At 44.0% G+C, this 13,588-nt stretch overlaps 1 protein-coding gene across 5 annotated transcripts in view; it reads right to left on the bottom strand.

Moving 5' to 3' along the window:
- The window catches only part of KIF2C (kinesin family member 2C), a 38,176-nt gene extending 26,406 nt beyond the window's left edge, over positions 1-11,770 (bottom strand). For 4 of the 5 annotated variants that reach the window (XM_075935818.1, XM_075935817.1, XM_075935815.1 and 1 more), the window contains exons 1-4: positions 11,613-11,770; positions 7,575-7,669; positions 3,816-3,923; positions 3,469-3,517 (exon numbers count right to left, since the gene is read on the bottom strand). In XM_075935818.1, the coding sequence (XP_075791933.1) occupies positions 3,469-3,517; positions 3,816-3,923; positions 7,575-7,669; positions 11,613-11,676 (316 nt within the window). In that variant the 5' untranslated portion in view covers positions 11,677-11,770. Of the gene's footprint in view, positions 1-3,468; positions 3,518-3,815; positions 3,924-4,321; positions 4,455-7,574; positions 7,670-11,612 lie in introns of those variants that run through there. The other variant, XM_075935819.1, reaches the window with a different exon arrangement.
- Between the last annotated feature and the right edge of the window lie 1,818 nt (positions 11,771-13,588).

The following is a 13,588-nucleotide window of genomic DNA, read 5'->3' on the forward strand; positions in this document are numbered from 1 at the left end:
TACCGTAATTCATAAGACTGACAAGATTAAAATGCCTTACAGAGTTTAGGCAGAGCCAGTTTTACAATTAATTCTGAAAAAGTTACTATTGCAGCTTTCCCCTGGAGCAGATACAACAGTACACATTACACACTGATTGGGACTTTCCTACTTCATGTGCTCAGTCTAAGAGGTCTGTAGGTCCTGAAGGTGGTGGCAAGCTTTTTAACCAGTGTAATGCACGGCTCAAAATAGGAGGCTGTTCCCTGCTACTGCAGCACATATGTTTAGCAAAAGAACAGACTAGCTTGCTTTCCCACTGGATTTAGAGCTGGTCTTCATGACCTAAGATCAGGGGTGGCCAACCCGCGGCTTGCAAGCTGCATGTGGCTCTTCAAAGGAAAAACTGTGGCTCCCGCACCCCGTGCCTCTTGTGTCACGGTCCCCTGCTCTGACCTTTTGCTTTGTCAGGGCAGGGCAGTGAGATCTGATGCTGCAGCTGCAGCTCTTAAAGGGGCAGCTATTTTTTGCTCAACAACTTTCCCTCAGCTCTTTGCACGGTATCCACCACTATTTTTGGCTCTTTGTAACGGATTGGCCACCCCGATCCAAGACAATGGTTTGCAACCTTTCAGGATTCTGATTGGTATTACAAACCCCTCAAATTTTCCTCCTTTAAAAATTATTGGCTTACAAAAGTGTCACAATGTTACTAAAAAATTGCTAGTATTTGCATTTTTATCATTGCACACAATGATAAATCAACCGAAATACAAATACTGTAACTGATGCCCCCCATGCTTTTCAAGAATTGGCTTATGAATATGAATATGCATAACTTGAAGATGCTTTAGCCAAAATATTACATGTAACCTATCCATTTTAATGTTACAATGTACAGAATCCATATATTCTATTTTTGTGCATGTATCTTTCTTGGATGCTGTTAGATATATGAAGTGCAAATCATTTATAGCTCTAAATGTGATGAGACACACTGCTGGTGCCTCGGCAATCAACTCAACAACCTGTAAAACAGCCTTGTATGTCCTGTAAGCCCAAACAGCTGTTGGTCCTAGAAAGTCACCTGGTACTAGAATCCATTTTCAATCTGGTATCTTTCCATGGGAAGGAGAGATGCCAAACAAAGGATTCCCACCCTGGGGTAAAATCTATTTAAGCAATGGGAAGCTATCAGCTGTGTCTTTCAGCTTGCTTTTGAAGCTTCCTGACACACCTCAAGAGGGTATTTGAACTCTGAAAGGCTGTACACCCAAGTCAGAGTAAAGATCATCTCTGATGTGAAACTCAGACCTGCAATAAGAACAGATGTTTTGTGTAAGTTTGCACGTAACAGTTTTCTTAGTGAAGAACTAGCTATGCGTTTTCTATTTTTAAGTTTAGTAACTTACTTTGATCTGACTGTATTCACTTGCAGCCACTTAAATCTTGCTTTTTACTCTTAAAACTTGTTTATGATCAAGCACAGTGTAAACAATTGTTACCGAGGAGAAGCAATCACTGCATCTCTCGCTTTCATTGAAAAAGAGCTTAATTTATTACCTTTCCCTGTGTAGAATTCTTTACTCAGACAAGACTAATTTGGGGTTTTGATCCCTTTTTGGGGTTGGTTTCCTGGGTACTATGCCTTGTAGCGGAGTCCTCCCAGTGCTGAAGTGGTTCAGTGTATGCATTGCTCTGCAAGGAAGCAGTAACCCCAACTCTGTGCATTGTCTGGGGGAAACCAGAGGATCTGGCCCAGGACAGGGTGGTGGGGAGCCCCAGTGAGCAAGAAGGCAGGTGTCAGTGGCATGATCAGCATACTGCGGAAGAATCCCAGGGGGACTTCTGGGATTACACCTAGTCACATTACATGTCCGTGAATAGACTCTAGAGCAGCATAAAAAGTCATTCTTGGGGTACGTCTAGACTACATGTCTCTGTCGCCAGAGGCATATAGTCTAGACGTACCCTCGGTGTGCAATTGCAGTTTGTACTGACTTCACTAGTACTTTTTATATAGCCTATTGTAAAACTAAACCAATATCTAGATGAAAAATGCACCCTCTGGCTATGTCTTCACTTGTCAGTTTTGCCAGCAGTGAGTATGCAAATGAGGCACAGATTAGTATGCCATCGTGCCTCATTTGCATAATTTATGCAAGCCATTTTTGCACAAAGGGTTTTTGTGGGGAAAAAAGTAGTGTGGACATTTTCTTTGTGCAAAAAACCCCTTTTCCGCCAGATCCTTATGTCCCAAAAAAGGAGGTTTACCAATCTGGCAGGAAAAGGGGTTTTTGAGCAAAAAAATGTTCACACTACTCTCCCCCCTCGTCCCCCTGCAAAAACAGGTTGCATAAATTATGCAAATGAGGCATGGTGATATGCTAATCCACACTGTTTGCATACTCACTGCTGGCAAAACCGGTAGTGTAGCTGTAGCTCCAAAGACCTCAAAGACTAACCACTGCATTAAGAGACTGAGACAATAGTCAGGGAAACATGCACTGCAGATTTTTACTTGTATTCAAAGCGTACAATATAAAAGTCACCTCCAAGGTATGGTCCATCAGTCAGTGACTGGCTGGATAATAGGACTTCACTGGTCAGTAGCCATTCACTTCCAGGAAGTTAACTGCCTAGAGATAATTACTCCTTAATTCTCAGTACAATTTCCAGTCTACCAGTTTTATGGAGAGTTCCCTGGATTAGGCAAGGATTTGTGTCACTTGGGATGACTGGGTTGCTCCTGTCAGACCTGGCACTTCCTGGAACATGATTTATATTGCATACCATTGCCAGCCTCACAGACAGAACCAAGGGAAGGGGAGCATTCAGAAAGCCAGTAGCAGCTGGGGGTGGAAAGCTCCTGTTCCAGATTTTAGAGCACTACTGTACTGGATAGGACAAATAGTAACATGCAGGAGGCTTGCTGAACTTTTGGGAGGAAGGAAGGCAGAACCAACGTAACGGGGGGGAAGAACACCACAACACAAGATGCTACTTCGTAACTTAGAATTCTATGGAAAGTTAGTTGCATTTGTGGCAATTAAGCATTAATATGGCAAAAATTTGGCCTCCCCCAAACTCACTAAGAGCTCCAAAGAATAAACTAGTCTACTAAAACCTGAACATTATATATGGGAAGAAAGGAACTACATTCCCATTTGGCCCCACCCTATTAGCCCAGGAAGAATGACCTCTTATGGATCCCACCTTCCTTTGCAACATCCCAATCCTTCACTGGCTTTGTTCAAAACATTTTATTCCGTTGACACAAGTATCAAGGTACCCAAAGTTGGAACCCTGCAAGATGTACAAGAATCTCCGATGAGCTTATGACTGATTTAACTCAAAATCAATAAGGAACCAGCATAAAGCATAGTTATTTATACATTTTACAGAGTTCTGTCACCTAAGTTAGAGAGTGCCTCCAACATAATTGTCAATTTGTCTTGTGACTATAGGAAAGACTTGAGTCATTTTTACCTTCTCGTGGAGCAGGAATTTTTGAAAGTGTTGTTCTACGTTTCTGTTTCTGCAAAAAAGTTAAAAAGCCATTGTAGTAAGTAACTAAAACACACTGTTTGCATGTTAGATTTAAGATTTGGGAACAAAGACAAGAATGTAACTCTATAAAACACAGCACAGGAAGCTCAAATCTAAATGGAACAAAACCATGCATACACATAGACTTTGAAGTTTCAAACAAAGTATGAGTGAAAGTCACCATAGTTTTAAAAATAATCTATTTTGCAGTGTTATTTAAGTTCTACGTGTACTGTCTGCATTTTAGTCCCGTAACAAGCGTATGAAGAGTTAAGAGTATTTCATACCTGTACAGTTACATTCTCCTGCAAAGGCAGGTTCTCTTTCACATCAGACGCAGAAGGAATTTCTTCTAAAATCTCTGGATTTATTGTTATCACATCTTCAATTTCAATCTGCAAAGGCAAGACAAGATTTAGAAATAATCGAAATTGTCTGCTAATTCCAATGGAAGACGAATAGCTTGACATAAACCTTAAATAAGAACAACCAAATATATGCCATCCTCTTGTTTGATGTGGAAAATTAGGGTTGCCTTGGATTAGTAATGCAGTATTTTAAATTCCACTTGATCAGTTTAATCTGACTACAAAGAAATTTGTGAGTTAGATCATCTACCAGTGCCTGCCAGACACCGCACAGTTCCCCAGGAGCCATTGGGCACTTCTGAAAACACTTGCAAAGCACACTTGTCCCGGTTTTAATCTCGTGGCTAAACTTAGTAAATCTCTCAATCATAGCATGACTTCCGCTCTAGAAGAGCACTACGAGTTTACTGTAGAGTTGTGCTTACTGAAATAACTTAAGAGCTATTCAGAGGTAAATGAAGCGTTCAGCATTTAAACCAAAACAATTCAATACATCAGCATTTTTTCCATATTCACCCTCCTGCGATTTGCAAGTGGAAGTAGATAAGTGATTTCACCTCAAGCTCCAACCTCCTGCTTTACCCTGTAGTGAAGTCATAATCCTTTAGTGACAACATTCTGCAACTCTGGAAAAGTGTGATGTCACAAGTGAGGGAGGAGGTTAGTCAGGAGTTTTACAGTGAAGGTGAAACTTCTGCACAAACAGACTCTCTCCCTTTCATTTACGGTATAAGCATAATCTTATAAGACACTGAGTTTATCTGCAATATAGTTGTATAATTATCACTTTATCCTTCACTAAAACTTAGCTGCCTTTGATACTAAAATCATTTTCTTATGCAGAATAGGTGCTAAATTTATATTAACCTTTTAGAGGCTTTAGGTAAAGAGAATGGCATTTAAACCTCTATAAAATGAGCAAAAATATAATATTAACTGCTTGCATACAAAACAGTTAAAGTATTCACCAGATTTTTAAAAATTGATATGATTGCCTTTCCAATTATTACAGAAACCCAGGACAATAACTGTCAAGTTTAGTCACTTCCAAGTAAGATCTTGTTAAAGGCCAGTCCCTCAAACTCACTGGGCTGACCGTCATGGTTCTTCCCATTACAATAGTAGGTCATTTGGGAGGCTCTGCAAGTCAAAAAACCTAGGCCTTCATGATACTTACGCAACCTCACTGATGTTATGATCATGGGTTTGAACAAATAGCTAATTTAACTTGCAAAACATCCATTAATGGTAATTATGCATAGACATTTAAAGTACACAGCTTCAGTGTCAGAGCCATACTTCATCTTTCAAACCCACCTCCAGGTGCTGGTACATATTTAGATTGCTGACTAGCATAGATCAGATAAGAGTTTCAAGTCTCAGACAATGCAATTAGTAGTTGGACTCTGACCCAGTGTCATGACTAATTCCCCATCTGTTGCAAAGAAACCTGGGATCTCACGAGCAAACTCCTCACTATAACGCACACCAAGTTTCAGGAAAAAGCAAAAGTGTCCCATAATGTAGCTAACATAAGCAGAACTAAAGAAAGGGATGTGGTAAATTGTGCAGGCAGGACAAGATCAGAATCCAAAATAAAAGGGGAAAAAAGAAAAAACCTGACCGTCAAAAGCTGTCTGGAGAATTAGAAATACGTTCAATTCTTTCTTCACTTGTCTTTCAAATAAATGTTATTGGATCACCAAGTTCAAGTATGGTTTAATACACAACTGAGTAGGGGGTGTTCAAGTATCTAAAACTAATCTCACATTTTGCCATGTGTTCAGGAATTCTTCCAGAAAACTTTTAAGAGATTCCTCTTTTAAGAGATTGTTTAAGTTGTTAAATATCAGTACAGAGCTGTTTAAGTGGCATAAACCAGGGCTTTATTAAGAGCATAACAGTACAGCACCAATGGAGATGTCATAAGTGATTAGACACGCAAGACAGATTATGTAAATATATAAGCATCCAGTTTTATTCTGAATCAACTATTCTTATTAGAAACACCACTTTACCCTCTGAGGCACTGCACGTAAACAATACTACAGGCAGTCCCCGGGTTACATCAATCCGACTTACATCAGATCCCTAGTTACAAACGGGGAGGGGGGGGCAGCTAGTGCGGGGTGCCTCCCCCACTGTCGCTGCCTCCGGCGGCGCGGGGAGCGCTTCCCCCAAGCAGACCAGGGAGACATGGAGCTAGCGCCCCCCCAGCAGACCAGGGAGACGCAGAGCAGCTTTTCTCACCACGGAAGACGCGGGTCTGCTGGGGGGAACAAGACACCAGCCAAAAGGGGACACTCCAGGGCGGAAAAATTAATTTCCTAGGGAACAGCAGGAGCAGCAGGCAGCGAGACCCATTGTGTTACAGTCCCCACCTTGGGAGCAACAGCTCTTTCCCTCTTCAGCACTAGAGCTGCAAGTATCTTGTTAGCATCACATGAAATTAACAAGTTCCTTCCAGCCTGGCAGAGGTGAAGCTGAAAAATTACCCAGTGGTGTGGGTGGGCAAGAATGGGGAGGAGCAGGACAGAAGGGAAGAGGGGATAAGCCCCAACCCCACACCCTGGCTGGAGCGGAGCAGGGTAAGCCCCGAGGGGATGGGTCTGGTTGCAAAGTGGGTGAGTGGACAATGAGGACCCACCTGAGGCTAAACTCCTGTTCCCAACACAGAATTTTTCTTTAAAATTAATCCTGTGGATAAATTCACACACACACTTCACAGGAAGGGATTTCCATTTTCTGCTCAGCAGAATACAACAACAGCTTTGATAGTATCAATATTTCACTGTGCTCTCCAGTGACTATTCAATACACGTAATACCCATTTCACTTAACCATCTGTAACAAATTCTATTTGGAACAGTAATATGCATTGAATAAACTTTTTTTAGTTATAAAAAACAAAGATTCTGACTATTAAATGAATAACTGGGATCTTTCAGGTACCCCAAAAGGAAGATTTGGATATAGCATGAAACACTGAAACTTATGATCAATTTTTAATTAAAATATCAACAAAAAAACCTTCATATCAAAACAGTATGTGTTTTTCTTAGAATAAGGAAGTTGTATGAGAATCAGGGTCTTTTCCACCTAACTCCAGCTCCCCCTCCCCCAATATGTACCAGTTCCGACTTGCATACAAATTCAACTTAAGAACAAACCTACAGTCCCTATCTTGTACGTAACCCGGGGACTGCCTGTATTGTTATTTGTGATTAGTTGGATTACAGTAGGTCAGCTCGCAATAAGGGATATTCATAGCTTTCTTACCATCAAACTAAAGAGACAGACAAATATGGCCCAAAATTAAGGATCTATAAAAATAAGTTTACAAAAACTAAGGCCAATAAAAAAAATCTTAACCTATTTTCATGGAACATGATGTAACACAAACCTTCATCTACAGCACTTCCGAACAATTTAAATTACATCAGCATTTGAATCTGAAGAGTTAGAACATAGTAGAAGCAAGAAGCGAACTACCCAAGCTGTTCTTGTTCCAAGGAATGCTATGTAACATGCACAAGAAAACTGGCTTTAAAGCCTAAAGGATCTTTTTTACTATACTATCAAGGATTTCAGGCCCATGCTTTAGGCTGATGCAATTCAAAGTTCTGTCTGAAGTTAGACAGATTGGGCAGTGGTGGAGATAGGCTCTCTCATACTCACCTCTTTTCCTTTGGTTGATCCCCCTTCAGACCATTCCACCGAGACAGACAGCCTCTCAGTGTTTATAGTCTTTATAGTTGCACTGTGAATTAACCCTGAGGATTGAAGATAAATTCACACTTCATCAGATCATTCAACAAAACACACTTAACAGTTTGAGAACAAGTCCCCATATTCAACTCTAATATCAATTCAAGGTTAGTTTCAAATTCCTCTGAAAAACTAGCCTTCTTATGCTGAAGAAGTTAGGAGCAGTTAAAATCTGTGGGCATGGCCTTCAGACTATAAAAATTCAAAACCCCCCCAAAAAAAGCAATGAAACTGTTAGGAAACTGCTGGCTGACAGAGTTAAGAGTACCAATATCCTTGAGGATTCAGCTGCCCAAAGGAAATTAATGCCACAGAAAAGGGACAACAGTAGCTTAAAAACCACATTCCTAGGACCCTGGTATGTGCTAAAAAAGGTGCTATTGGTACTATTCTTTTGAATTCAAACACTGAAATACTTCTGGTTTACTTAGCTTATTTTGGCAGCAGTTTCTGTATGCTTTTCCATCCAAATTTTTAATTTATATATATATAAAATTTTCCTACACAGCAAACAGGGAGGATTTTTTGGAAAGTACAGAGTCTCATATGCCTTGGGTCACTGGAAAGGTTTAATTAATAATTGAATGGAAGCATGTAAAATGACCAGGCTCCTAAATGGAATCATAAGCAGCAAGTGCAACAGAAACAACCAAAGGCAAGAGTGAAGATATAAAATAACCACACTAGGTGAGTTATTGGATTTGGCTGTTCCAAATCCTGTACAAAGTGGGCCAAGTGCCTATCAAAGCTGATGATTTGCGGATTCTGTTTTTTTCCTGTGCCACACTCAAAACTTAAAATACAAAATGAAGATGTACTTTTATGTCAAATGTTTGTTTCTGGGAGACATCAACAGGCTTGGCTAACCTATTGTGAAAGGGTTGCTAGTCAAGTGAAAAGCAGTATTTGACTGACAACCAGTTTTAATAGGTGCCCATTCAAATCTGATGAGCTTTGCCATGAATGTTCAGACCCGCATGTAAGCCATGGCTGAGACACGCACAGACAGGTTACTTGCTTGTGTGACAATCTCCATCACAGGACATCCATTGTCCTTCTGTGAATGTAATTCCTTCCATAGGGGGCCAGGATATAAAGAGGGCCCTGGGAGTTCCTCCAACTGTCTTCATTCCAACTAATCATTTCTGGAGCATCTTTGCTATGAACTCAGCCCAAAGGGACAGATGACCCATCCTAACAAAGGAGGTATTCCATAGACTTTAAGACCACAGTTTAATCCATCTCTGCTACAAGCCTGCACCAAGAATCTTGTAATTGGCATATGTAATTTGATTCCTTTTACAGTTTTATGTTCAACTTTTTTTTTCTTTTTCTTAGCCAATCCTTTAGAATCTAAAGGATTGGCTAACAGCGCACTCTTTTGATCGGAAGTATAAATTGACCTGGGAATGGAGCTGGTCCTTTGGAATCGACAGAGCCTGTTTGGATTTGGTGATATTGATTTCATATCCTCTCATCTGTGTAAGGAGTGGTCCTGGCTTTGAGACAGAAAAGCTGATTTGACCCTTTCAGCAGTTTCCCAGAACCCTTCTATATTACACTGGGGTCAGACCAATGGTCCATGTAGACCAGGATCCTGTTTTCCAATAGTGGCCAGTATCAGATGCTTCAGAGGGGAAAAAAAAACACATTGTAGGGAGGCAATATGGACATACAGGTAACCCCCACCTTACGACCCCCCGCACTTCCAAAAAATGGTCGTAAGGACCTGCAGGAATCAGGCCTAGGTCTGGTTCTTTTAAAAACCTTATAAATGACTTGGGTAACAGCTTAGAGCAGGGTTTCCCAACCTATGTGTCAGGACCCAAATATGGGTCGCCATTACATTTCAAAAGGGTCGCCAAGTGTCTCCTCACATGGCTCTTAAGGAGCCATTCACACATTTTTTCAATTGCCCTGGGTCACCAAGTCTTCCTGAATTGTCAAAATGGGTCCCCATCTGGAAAAGGTTGGGAACCGCTGGTCTAGACCATCCCTGACAGGTGTCTGTCTAACCGGCTCTTGAATATATCCAGTGATGGAGGTTCCACAACCTCCCTAGGCAATTTATTCCTAACCCGGACAGTTAGGAAGTTTTTCTTAACATCCAAGCTAAACCTCCCTTGCTGTGGTTTAAGCCCATTGCTTCTAGTCCTGTCCTCTGAGGCCAAGGAGAACAATTTTTCTCCCTTCTCATCTCCCCAGGTGGCTCTGCCCCTCCCCCATTTTTTAATTGGCTTGGGTCACCAAGTCTTCTTGAATTGTCAAAATGGTCCCCATCTGGAAAAGGTTGGGAACTGCTGGCCTAGAGAATACGCTTTTATAAAGTTTGCAGAGGATACCAAACTGGGAAGGGGTGCAAATTCTTAAGGAAAGAATTAGAATTCAGAATGATCTTGACAAAGTAGAGAAATGTTCCAAAATAAAGAGGATGAAATTCAATAAGGATAAATGCAAAGTATTACACTTAGGAAGAAATAATCAATTGCACAAATTCGGGTTGTCAATTTAAAAAAGAGCTCCCTATGTAGATCATCTGCTGCCCTGCTGAAAAGCCAGCTCCTGCCTCCTACCCCACTGCCTCTGATACAGAGGCAGCAAGGCAGGGGGAGAGGTATGCATGTAGTCATTAGGACTGACTGATAAGAACAGGCTTATCTGTTAATTGTGTAGTCCACCATAAGTTGACATCCCTAGCACAAATATAAAATGGGAAGTGACTGCCTACGAAGGAGTCCCACGGTAAAGGATCACAAACTAAATAAGAGTCAATAATTTAATATTGTTGCAAAAAAGTCACTTTGTGATAGATTAGAAGTGCTATAAGCAAGACAGAGGAGTCTGTCTTCCTCTTGAATCAGTACTGATAAAGCCTCAACTGAAGGCTGGTGGCCAATACTGCGGAAAGCCCACAGGAGCACAACAGAAATTATTAAAGGCCTGAAAAGCATTGAAAGACTGAAAAAAAAATAGTTTAATTGGTTTAGTCTGGAGGAGAGAAGCAGGCGAGAGGGACAGATCGGCTTTCAAGTAAGGTAAAGCTCGCTGCGGGGAGGAGAGCGATAAATTGCTCCCCATTTCCCAAGGACGGGGCAACAATGGGCTTAAATTGCAGCCGGGGAGATTTTGATGGACATTAGGAAGATGCCCCATCAGGGCAGCGGAGTTCCCGCTAATCTAAGATCCAGGTTCAGGCGGCGCCCAGCTGACTGGCAGTGCACTAAGGGAACCCCCAGCCTGTGTTTCTAGGGGTGGGGCACAGCCGCACATGCCTGGGCGCACTGAACAAAACTTATCCCGCACGCTGATGGCAAACGTTAATGGGAACACCGGCTGCAGCCGCTTTCAGCGACATCCCAGTAACTAGGAACAGGTGTGTGGGGGGGTGTGGCCAGGGGAGGGTCTCTGTGGCCCTGCCCCAGCGCGGAGGGGAGGGGGAGGGGGAGGGGGAGGGAGGCCCAGCCCCAGCCCCAGCGCGGAGGGGAGGGGGGGGCCCCTGCCCCAGCGCGGAGGGGGAGGGGGAGGCCCCTGCCCCAGCGCGGAGGCGGAGGGGGAGGGGGAGGGGGAGGGGGAGGGCCCCTGCCCCAGCGCGGAGGGGAGGGGGAGGGGGAGGGGGAGGGCCCCTGCCCCAGCGCGGAGGGGAGGGGGAGGGGGAGGGGGAGGGCCCCTGCCCCAGCGCGGAGGGGGAGGGGGAGGGGGAGGGGGGGCCCCTGCCCCAGCGCGGAGGGGGAGGGGGAGGGGGAGGGGGGGGCCCCTGCCCCAGCGCGGAGGGGGAGGGGGAGGGGGCCCCAGCCCCAGCGCGGAGGGGGAGGGAGAAGGGGGGGCCCCAGCCCCAGCGCGGAGGGGGAGAGGAGAAGGGGGGGCCCCAGCCCCAGCGCGGAGGGGGAGGGGAGAAGGGGGGGCCCCTGCCCCTGCCCGCCCCCCCAGTCCGACTGCCCCCCCCCTCACCGTTGCTCCGCTGGATCTTGATGAGCAGGCCGGGCTGCAGGCGGCTGCAGGCGGCCGAGTCCATGGCGCCGGCGGGCGGGGGAGGGGCGGGGGGCTCGGAGGCGGCCGGCGCGAGGGGCTCGCGGGCACCGCGTCCAATCAGCAGCTAGACACGCCGGGCCGCCGCAACCGCCGCCGATTTAAACGCCGCGCGCCGCGGGGCCGCTCGGGAAACGCGGCCGCGCCCCAGCAGGCTGTGCGTGCCCAGGGAACTACCTCTCCCAGCATGCCGCGGGGCCAGGGCCGCGCCGCCCGCCCTGAGAACCACAACTCCCGTCATGCCGCGGGCCCGGCTCTCACAGCGCAGCGGAAGGGGGCTCTGGGCGAGAGGCATCCTGGGACATGTAGTCCTTCTGTGGGCAGGACGGTCCACGTGGTGCTGCCAGGCTGAGCAGGGTGGGTTCCCCTTCTGCCTAGGCCCCAGGCTGGAAGGCGAGAAGAGGCGTAGCCCTAAGTGAATCACAGGATCTGGTCCAAGAGGTGACTATAACTGGACCACTTGGAAATAGTGACCATAATGTAAAAAATGTAACATCCCTGGGGTGGGAAAAACACCTCAGCAGCCCCAACGCTGTGGCATTTAGTTTCAGAAAGGGGAACGACATAAAAACGGGGAAGTTAGTTAAATAGAAATTAAAAGTGACAGTGACAAAAGTAAAATCTCTGCAAGCTGTGCAGAAACTTTTCAAGGACACCATAATAGAAGCCCAACTTCAATGTATACCCCAAATTAAAAAACACAGTAAGGGAACCAAAAAAATGCTGTAGTGGCTTAACGACCAGGTACAAGAAGCAGTGAGAAAGACATCTTTTAAAAAGTGGAAGTCAAATTCTAGTGAGGAGAATAGAAAGGAGCATAAACTTTGTCAAATTAAGTGTTAAAATATAATAAGAAAAGCCAAAAAGGAGTTTAAAGAACAGCTAGCCAAAAACTCAAAAAGTAATAGTAAAATGTTTTTTAAGTACATCAGAAGCAGGAAGCCCGCTAAACACCCAGTGGGGCCCTTGGATGATCAAGGTGCTAAAGGAGCACTCAAAGATGATAAAGTCATAGCGGAGAAGTTAAATTAACTCTTTGTTTCAGTCTTCACAGCTGAGGATATTGGGGAGATTCCCAAACCTGAGCCATTCTTTTTAGGTGAGAAATTGGAAGAATTGTCCCAGATTGATGTGTCATTAGAGGAGGTTTTGGAACAAATTGATAAACTTAACAGTAACAAGTCAGCGAGATCATATGGCATTCACCCAAGAGTTCTGAAAGAACTCAACTGGAAAATCGCGGAACTGTTAACTGTGGTTTATAACCTATCCTTTAAATAGGCTTCCGTACCTAATGATTGGAAGATTGCTAATATGATGCCAATCTTTAAAAAGGGCTCTAGAGATGATCCTGGCAATTACAGACCAAATAAAATTGTCAGACACATGGATGAACATAATTTGTTGGGGGAAAGTCAATATGGTTTCTGTAAAGGGAAAGCATGCCTTACTAATCTCCTATAGAGTTATTTGAGGGGGTCAACAAATATGTGGACAAGGGGGATCCAGTAGATATAGTATACTTAGATTTCCAGAAAGACTTTGACAAGGTCCCTCGCCAAAGGCTTTTAAGTCAAGTAAGTTGTCATGGGATAAGAGAGAAGGTCCTTTCGTGTATTGATAACTGGTTAAAAGACAGGAAACAAAGGATAGGGATATATGGTAAGTTTTCCGAGTGAAGAGAGGTAACTAGTAGAGTTCCCCAAGAATCTGTCCAAGGACCCATTATATTCAACTTCTTTATAAAGGATCTAGAGAAAGGGGTAAACAGTGAGGTGGCAAACCAAATTGCTCAAGAGAGTTAAGCCCAAAGCAGACTGTGAAGAGATTACAAAAGATCTCACCAAACTAAGTGATTGGGCAACAAAATGGCAAATGAAATTTAATGTTGATAAATG

Source organism: Pelodiscus sinensis, chromosome 9 (genome assembly GCF_049634645.1).
Source record: "Pelodiscus sinensis isolate JC-2024 chromosome 9, ASM4963464v1, whole genome shotgun sequence".
NCBI lineage: Eukaryota > Metazoa > Chordata > Testudines > Trionychidae > Pelodiscus > Pelodiscus sinensis.